The sequence below is a fragment of the Raphanus sativus genome, chromosome 3 (assembly GCF_000801105.2).
Source record: "Raphanus sativus cultivar WK10039 chromosome 3, ASM80110v3, whole genome shotgun sequence".
Taxonomy (NCBI): Eukaryota; Viridiplantae; Streptophyta; class Magnoliopsida; order Brassicales; family Brassicaceae; genus Raphanus; species Raphanus sativus.
In genome coordinates this window covers 10,099,179-10,108,299 of record NC_079513.1, presented here as the reverse complement: position 1 = coordinate 10,108,299, position 9,121 = coordinate 10,099,179, and the positions used below count along the sequence as shown (strand labels likewise).

The following is a 9,121-nucleotide window of genomic DNA, read 5'->3' as shown; positions in this document are numbered from 1 at the left end:
GAAAGAATGTGAGAAATAGGCTTTGGTATTTCGGGTATCGGTTCGGTTTGGTTTAGATATTTTAGGTATCAGATATTTCGGGTAGGGGCTAGAGAATCCATTTATTATTTGACTTATTTTCGGTCTTGTTCGGTTCTGGTGGATTCGGTTTTGGTTAGATTCAGATAGTAGACTAACAAACCAGAAAATACTCGGAAATAATTATGTTCTCATATGATTCCAGTTCTGGTTTGGCTATTTTGGATAATTTGTGTGTTTTAGGGTTAAATATCGGGTATTTTTGATAAAATATAAAATAATCAGAATGGTTCAGATAAAAATCTTGCTTTCGGTATTTTAGATAAAAATATCAGGATACTTTGGATAGTTCGGATAATTTGTAATAATTTAATTTTCTTCAAAAAATTTAGGATAATTTAACAGATTTTTAAATTATAAATATATATTTAGTTATGTCATATGTATATATAATTAATGTTTTAATATATTCGGTATCCGTTCGATTCTCAGTTCGATTTTAATACCGTTCGATTATTTCGGATATAGAAATATAGAAATCATTTGGATATTTGAGGGTTCCAGTCCGATTCTAGTTTCAAGTATTTTGGTTCGATTCAGTTCCGTTCTTCGGTTCCATTTTCTTTTGTCCGATTTTAGCGAAAACTATAAAGAGACAGAACAAATATATTTTTAATAGTTTGTGTGTTTGAGTCTAAAAGGTTATGTCTGTGCATACATCAATAATATATTGCTTACTAGTAGTGATACAAATTGTAAAAAGATTTTTTTAAAAATTACTTAATAATTACTAGAAATAATGTTTTGATAGTAACTTTTTTCTGAAATTCTAAACAAAAGATAATTTCATAAGATTATATGATAGTAATTTTTCTTTTTAGTATTTTTTATTTTAAATTTTAAATAAAAGAGATTTATAAAATAGAATGTTCTTTTTCTAAATCCTAACAAAAATATTTTTAAAACTTCTTTTATAGAATTTTTGTATAAATAATTTGATGACATATGAAAATAAAAGAATTCATGATGTTGTCGTGATTGGTCTTTATATGTGTTTGGTCATATGAAAATCAAAGACATGTTTGACATATTTTTCATGTTTTGCCATAAAATCATTATTATTATTATTATTATTATTATTATTATTATTATTATTATTATTTTTATTATTATTATTATTATTATCACTGTAAGTGATTTTTATATTCTAGTTTCATCGGAATCATTTTATATTTTTTGTTTTAAATTTGTATTAGTTTTTCTAATTCTTTTTTAATTAAAATGTTATTATGAAAATATTCATTAAAATAATGAATTAAGAAAACTGTTTTAAAACCGAATAAAATTTCATAAAACGGTCTTATTGTTACTAGAAAAGGAGGAAAAAAGAATAATTTGAAATAAATAATAAGCACACATAGGAAAAGCTACAAATTCAAAATGAAAAAAACTAAATACATTGTTTAAAAAAACTATAATTTGGATACCAGTTTATAATATTATCTTCAAAAAAACATACCTTAACATTTAAGTTTATGATTTAGGGATTATTGTTTACAATTTAGTATTTAAGGTATGATTAAGTTTATAAAATTATATAAAAATTCCAAATGATATATATGATATTGAATGTCGTATATTAAAAATTAAATTAGAAGAACTTTTTAACTACCTCCAAAATTGTGTCTTCTTCAGCTTTATTACAACATACACTACAAGAAAACATATTATTTACCAGGGCGATATTCGTTGTAAATTCGTTGTAAAAGAGGGATTACGACGAATTTACCTCGAAAAGCGATTCGTTGTTATTCGTCCGTCGTAAAAGAAGATTCGTCGTAAACGCCACGTAAGGGTTACGAGTTAATGAATTCGTCGTAAAGGCGAAGGAAAGCATTCGTCGTAATGTCCACGTAAAGCCTCGTTGTAACTAACTCGTAAAGATTCGTCGTAAAGAAGTTGTAAAGAATTCGATGTAAATTCGATGTAAATATTCGATGTAAATTCGTTGTAAAATTTACGACGACTTTACATCTCCATCGTTGTAAACTCGATGTAATTGTTTACATCGTATTTACGAGTACTTCGATGTAAATTCGTTGTAAACTTTACGACGAATTTACATCGTTATTTTATTTATTATATTAATAATTATATTAATTTCATTTTATTTTATTTTTATTTATAATAAATTTGGAAATTATAAAAATTAAAATTTCAAATAATAAAAAACAATTGTTTAGAAAATAAATATTCCATAAATAAAATTTAAGTTTTAATATTTTACAAAACAAAATTATAAAAATAAAAATCTACGGGAGCGATACATCATCAAAGTAGCCGGTCCCGCTCGGTCCCTCTCCGCTCGTTCCCGCTCCCACTGGATCGGTAGATTCGGGATCCCGTTGTTGCATCCCGAGAGCTTCTCGTCTGGCCGCCAACGCTCTCTGCATGTTGGGGTTCCCCATCGCCATAATATCCAACAGGTTCTCGAGAGAGTCTAAACGCTCCTGCTGGGTATCCAATCGAGCCTGCATCTGAGAAGTCTCTTGGGCCCGTCTAGAAGAGTAAGACGAAGTCGCCCTTGCGACTTCGTTTACAGAACCGATTCCCACCGTCCGACCCTTCTTTCTTGGAGCGACCTACAAAAAATAATATTAAATAGTTAATATTGTTGAAATAGTAAAATTAATTTAAACAAAAGCTTTTAAATTTTACCTCCTCGAAGATCCTGTCGACCTCTTCCGTCGTCAATTTGACGGGTATTCCATCCGGAGACTGCTGGGTAAGTTGCGTCTCCCGCTCATCAACCCGAGCAGCCACAGTGTTGAAGAGCTTCTCGGATGCAGGATCAACAAAAGTCCCGTCCGGTTTGGCGTGAGTCATCTTGAAGAGGTCGGACAAAGATGGCATGACTCCGGTCTTCTCAAACTACAAAAACCAATAATAAAATATTAAATATTGAAATTCAAATTTATTAATAAAATAAATATTACAACTAAAACTTACAGCGTCGAGACGAATCCCGGCATGAGGTTTTTGCCCGGTGGTATGAAGCATAGGCAAATTCCCGTCTTTATCCTTGGTCCTACGGGAAGCGGAGCAGGAGTTGGCCTTCTTGATTGAGCTGGGTAGCTTCCAAAAGGCGATGAGGCCATCCCATACATCCTTGGTGACCCCAGTGGGCTTCCCGTCATAGCCGTAGATCTCCCACTTATCCTTCCAATCCGAGACCGTGTTGGTAAGGCGAGTCTTCGCCTTTGCCTCGAATTCCTTCTTCACCATTTCGGTGATTCCTAAGGACCAATTCCACCTTTGCTGAAACAAACAAAAATATGAAACCATTAATAATTAATTATTAATAATTAATAAAATTAAATATAAAAAAGAAAATTGAAAAATTACCGCAAACTGTTTAAACCAAGTGGTCTTGACGTGATCTGGAGTCAAGCTCCAGTTTGGATAAGCTCCGTCGAGGTATCCCTTCATCGTCTTTGAAACGCTCCGGGAAACACGGTTGTTGGCCCCAAACCTGCAAATTGAACCAACTTGTTAATAAAATATATAAAAATGATTTGAAAATTTTAAATTATAAATTTACTTACCAATAAGTACCCGGCGGTCTATCGGGGTCCAAAACGTCCATACCCTCCCGTCCAGGCGCGGAAAGCAAATCCTCCACTGTATATCTTGCGTATGGTGCATGAGGAGGCACCCGCAAGTCTGGATGAACATCTACCCCTGGAATGGGCTCCTGCGGAGCTGCTGGTGGAGGAGGTGGAGCCATCTGAGCTGCTGGTGGCGGAGGTGGAGCCATGTGAGGTGCGGGAGGAGGACTCCAAACTCTCTGAGATGTCTGAGAGTCCGGAACGGCATCAGAAGATGCTCGGCCGCCGGAAGAAGAAGACGTCCCGGCACCGTCGCCAAACATCTCATCATAAGTCGGTGGTGGTTTTTTCCTAGGAGCCATGATCTACATTATTTAAAAAAAAAAAAATTAAAAATCACAACACTATTAATTAATTATTTTTTTAAAAAATTCTCTATACTAACCACCTAAACTAATTCCCTAAACTAATTCTCTAAACTAATTCCCTATACTAACCACCTAAACTAATTATAAAAAAACTAACTAGAGAGAGAGAGAGAGGAGTTACCTTAGAGAGAGAGAGAGAGATTTGTGAGGAATGAACGAGGCTTCCTCGTTCAGGCGTTGCATATATAAAGAAAACACGTTCCTCGTAAATTCGTCGTAAATTTACGAGGAATATACCAGGCCCGCGTTTTTGGGTTTACGACGAAAGTACCAGGCCCGCGTTTTTGGGTTTACGAGGAATATACCAGGCCCGTGTTACAGTTTACGACGAATTTACAAGGACACGTGCTTTCTGGGTTTTTGGGTTTACGACGAAAGTACCAGGCCCGCATTTTTGGGTTTACGAGGAATATACCAGTCACGTGTTTCAGTTTACGACGAATTTACGAGGACACGTGCTTTCAGGAATTACGACGAATGTACCAGGCCCGCTTTTTTTGTTTACAACGTGTTTACAACGAATCTTTGAAACCACAAATCAAATCCCTAAACCCTGATTCATGGTTAACAACGAAGTTACGACGAATCTAAACTTTACGAGGAAATTACCAGGCCCGCGTTTTTTTTTACAACGAAATTACAACGAAATATGTGAAACCCCGAAAATCAAAATCCCTAAACCCCAAACTTACATATCTATACTATCATATCTTCTACACATTCAACCTCTTTTTCCAACTGAAACCATAAACTCCAAATTTATTTTTAAATGCATATTATATAAAATAGAATTTGATACACATATGAAAATAAGATCTTCTAATAAAAATCAACATTTGTTACATATTTTACATCATGAAGAATCATTTGAGTTCTCATCAACATCACTACAATGATCATCATCGCTTCTATCGAACTCATCTTCACGTGCTTCATCCGTCACATCTTCGGGAAGATCTTCATATTGACGGTTATCCGGGTCGATCAAAAGAATTTCATCAGTTTGTTGATCAGGTACCTCAACTTCATTGATTGCATCTTCTTCTTGCAAAGGTGGTTCTTCTCCAGCAACAATCCGTCCACGAGGTGTTATTTTGATAGCAGTTAACCAATTTATCCCAGAACTTCGAAGGCGAGGGTATGGAAGGAAGCTAACTTGTTCGGCTTGGGAAGCTAAGATGAAAGGCTCGAATTTGTTATATCTTCTCCCAGAATGGATATCCACAACACCAAATTTGTTAAACCGAACACCACGGTTCTCCACCGGGTCGAACCACTCGCATTTGAAGAGGACACATTTTAGCTTCAACAACCCTGGAAATTCCACTTCAATAATCTCTTGCAAGATCCCGTAAAAGTCTGTTTCACCTTTCACACATATCCCGTAGTTGCTTGTTGCCCGACGTCTCCCATACTCATATGTATGAAAAGTGAAACCTCGTGTGAAGTACATAGATGATGTGGTGACCTTTGCTACTGGACCTTGGATCAAATCATGAAACCATACAGGATAATATGGATCGTCATAATCAACCTACAAATTAATACATCACTGTTAGAATTTTACATTAATAATAATAGTACCAAAGATTACTTAATATGTTAATATTACCTGTCCTTTTAACCACTTGACAAAGTGCTTATCTTTCCTTGCATCCACCTCGGTTCCGGATATTCCTGGTATTGCTTCTTCAACTTGAGATACAAACAAGCTGCAAATTAAACAAATGCATCATATCATATAATTAATTAACATCATATCATAAAATACACACGAATATTATTTACCTTTCAAAAGAACGCATCACAGCATCCTCGCAGTTGAGCAGAATATAAGTGTGGGCACTATGCTTATCCTCATCACTGGACCACCATACTTCTCTCAGTTTACCACCAAACCGTCCAATTTGGCAGAAAATGTCAGGAACACCGTCTACTGCATAAGATTGCGGTACTCCACCATCATCATATCTTCTAGGAACTCTTTTCCTCGTACGAACCGTTGAAGCAAAGTAGTATGATGTGAAGTTAGATGTTTCTGCTGTCAAACTTCCAGCCACAATCGAACCTTCCACCTTTGCAAGATTTCTTGCTTTCCCCTTCAAATGTTTCATAGAGCGCTCATATGGATACATCCATCCATTGTGAACAGGTCCGCGAAGTAATGCTTCGTACGGGAGGTGGACAACTAGATGTTCCATGACGTCAAAAAATGATGGAGGAAATATCTTCTCTAGGTTGCACACTATGATCGGGATGTTCTCATGAAGTTGTTCGATGACTTCTTCCTTGAACGTACGTGTGCTAAGGTCTCTGAAGAAAGCTCCGATCGCTGCATATTGCAAATATAACCCAAATTAGTAACATTTCATAGTATATATATATATGTATATTATTAATTAATATTTACCTGCAAGTGCTTCATGTACATTTGTTGGAAGGAGCTCAGCAAAAGCGAATGGAAGTAGTCGTTGCATAAACACATGACAATCATGACTCTTCATTCCTGAGAACTTTTGACCTCGTTCAACACATCTTGACAGATTTGAAACGTAACCATCAGGAAACTTCACTTCTGATGCAACCCAGTCAAACAAAGTTGACTTCGCTTCTGATGACAATCGAAAGATGGGAACAGGAACATTTCCATTGCTCTTGATATGTAACTCACTTCTTGAGCAAATATCGGGTAAGTCCATCCTTGACTTTTTGTTATCTTTTGTCTTCCCTGGGACGTTCAGTATTGTATTCATGATGTTGTCAAAAAAGTTCTTCTCTATATGCATCACATCCAAGTTGTGGCGTAAAAGAAGATCTTTCCAGTAAGGTAGCTCCCAAAATATACTTTTCTTATGCCAATTGTGAGAAACCCCATACCCATCAGGCATATTACCAGGAACATGCCAGTTTCCTCCTTGCTTCACAGTTTTCTGAGCTCCGTAATAATCAATGTCCTCCTCGATCTGCTGGCCTGTGAGATATGGAGGAGGACTGTCTCTGACAACTTTGTTTTTCCTAAACAATGTCTTATTTCTTCTGTAAGGATGGGCAACAGGAAGAAATCGACGATGACAATCAAACCAACAACTCTTTCTACCATTCTTCAGTTGAAAAGCATCCGTAGATCCATGACAATATGGACAAGATAACCTTCCATGAGTTGTCCAGCCAGACAACATTCCATAAGCAGGAAAGTCACTTATCGTCCACAGCAGAACTGCTCGCATCGTAAAATTGGTTTTCGTGGAACAATCATAAGTTCTTACCCCTTCTGACCACAACTCCTTTAGCTCCTGTATCAGTGGTTGAAGAAATACATCCAACGACCGTTTTGGATGCTTCGGCCCAGGGATTAATATGGTCAAGAATAGAAATTCTTGTTCCATGCACATATCCGGCGGCAGGTTGTACGGCGTAAGAATAACTGGCCACAAAGAATACTGTCTCCCAGACATACCAAATGGACTAAATCCATCGGTGCATAACCCAAGATAGACATTCCGAATATTTTCAGCGAAATCTGGGTATACCTTGTTGAAATGTTTCCACGCCCTTGCATCTGATGGGTGAGCGACCTCGCCATCCTTCTGGACATGTTCAGCATGCCACCTCATCCATGCAGCAGTCCTCTCCGATTGGTATAATCTTTTTAACCTGTCTTTAATGGGTAGGTACCACATCCTTTGGTACGGTACCCTATTCCTCCCACGTCCTTGCGGCTTGAATCGTGGTTTCTTGCAGAATCGACACTCTTCTAACTTCTCATCATCCTTCCAGTAGATCATGCAGTTGTCGATGCAAACATCTATCATCTCCGAAGGCAACCCAAGACTATAAACCAATTTCTGAATCTCATAATAAGATTCAGCTGACACGTTGTCTTCTGGCAAATACTCTTTGAACAACTCCGCCCAAGCATCCATGCAATTCTCAGGTAAATTATGATCCGTTTTAATGTTCATCATCCTAGCTGCTAGAGACAATTTAGAGAGACCTTCTCTACAACCAGTGTAGATTGGTTGATTTGCAGCATCTAACATTTCATAAAACCTTTTTGCATCCAAATTAGGTTCTTCTACATTTCCAGTTTCATGAGCTATTGCAGTAGTAGTTGTTTCTAAAATGCATCAGTAATCATGTCTTGAACCCTATCATGATCTACCATCTGCTCCTCCTGATGATAACTAGATTCATTATGCAAATGATTCGGTTCTTCACTATTACCAGCAGCTTCAAATTATTACTACTACTAGCTTCATTTCCACCATAACCCTCCCCATGTTGATACCAAATATAATATTGTGGTGTAATCCTCTGTTTAGTAAGTGCTTCCATACAGTTTCACTACGAGCAATTTTGAATTCTTGCATTTCCGACAAGGGCAGAACATCTTACCGCTTTCCTGCGTGATCGGTGTACAGCCCGCCTGGTGCATGAATGTCTCTAGCCCGCTTAGAAATGCATCCGTCACTCTACCGGAATCATCTTTATGCGAATACATCCAACTTCGTAACTCGTAAATATTGAAGCCATCAGCCATTGTGTTTTTCTTTTTCTGGTTTTTTTCTTTGATTTCGTTTGTGTTATTTGAATTGAGAAATGATCATATATATAGACGATTTCGTAAGTGGTAGGTGAAGGTATAACATGGATTTTACAACGAAAAGTTTTACTTTGCTTTTACATCGTTTTTACATATTATTTACAACGAATTTACAAACGAATTTAGCTTATTTTGAACCCCACTATGCACTTTTCACCAAAAGTAACGGTTACACATGATTCCTCGTAAATGGCTTGTATATTTACAATGAGTTTACGACGAATTGGCTTTCCACGTAAATCACTCGTAAATTTACAATGATTTTACAACGAAGTTAGTTACTTTAAACCACACTATATGCACGTTTTCACCAAAAAGTAACGGTTACATGATTCGTCGTAAATGACTTGTATATTTACAATGAGTTTACGACGAATTGGGCTTTCCACGTAAAAGCCTTGTAAATTACATTGTGGTTTACGACGAACGTTTTCGTTTTGTAACTTTACAACGAATTTACGACG

The 9,121-nt window shown here is 36.6% G+C and overlaps 1 protein-coding gene across 1 annotated transcript; it reads right to left on the bottom strand.

Annotated features, from left to right (window-relative positions):
* Window positions 1-4,812: 4,812 nt before the first annotated feature.
* On the bottom strand, window positions 4,813-8,151 carry LOC130509548 (uncharacterized). Its single transcript, XM_057005692.1, has 4 exons — window positions 6,465-8,151; window positions 5,843-6,386; window positions 5,667-5,766; window positions 4,813-5,588 (listed from the first exon to the last, which is right to left on the bottom strand). The coding sequence occupies exons 1-4, from the start codon at window positions 8,092-8,094 to the stop codon at window positions 4,908-4,910; spliced, it is 2,955 nt and encodes a 984-aa protein (XP_056861672.1). The 5' UTR covers window positions 8,095-8,151; the 3' UTR covers window positions 4,813-4,907.
* Window positions 8,152-9,121: the final 970 nt, after the last annotated feature.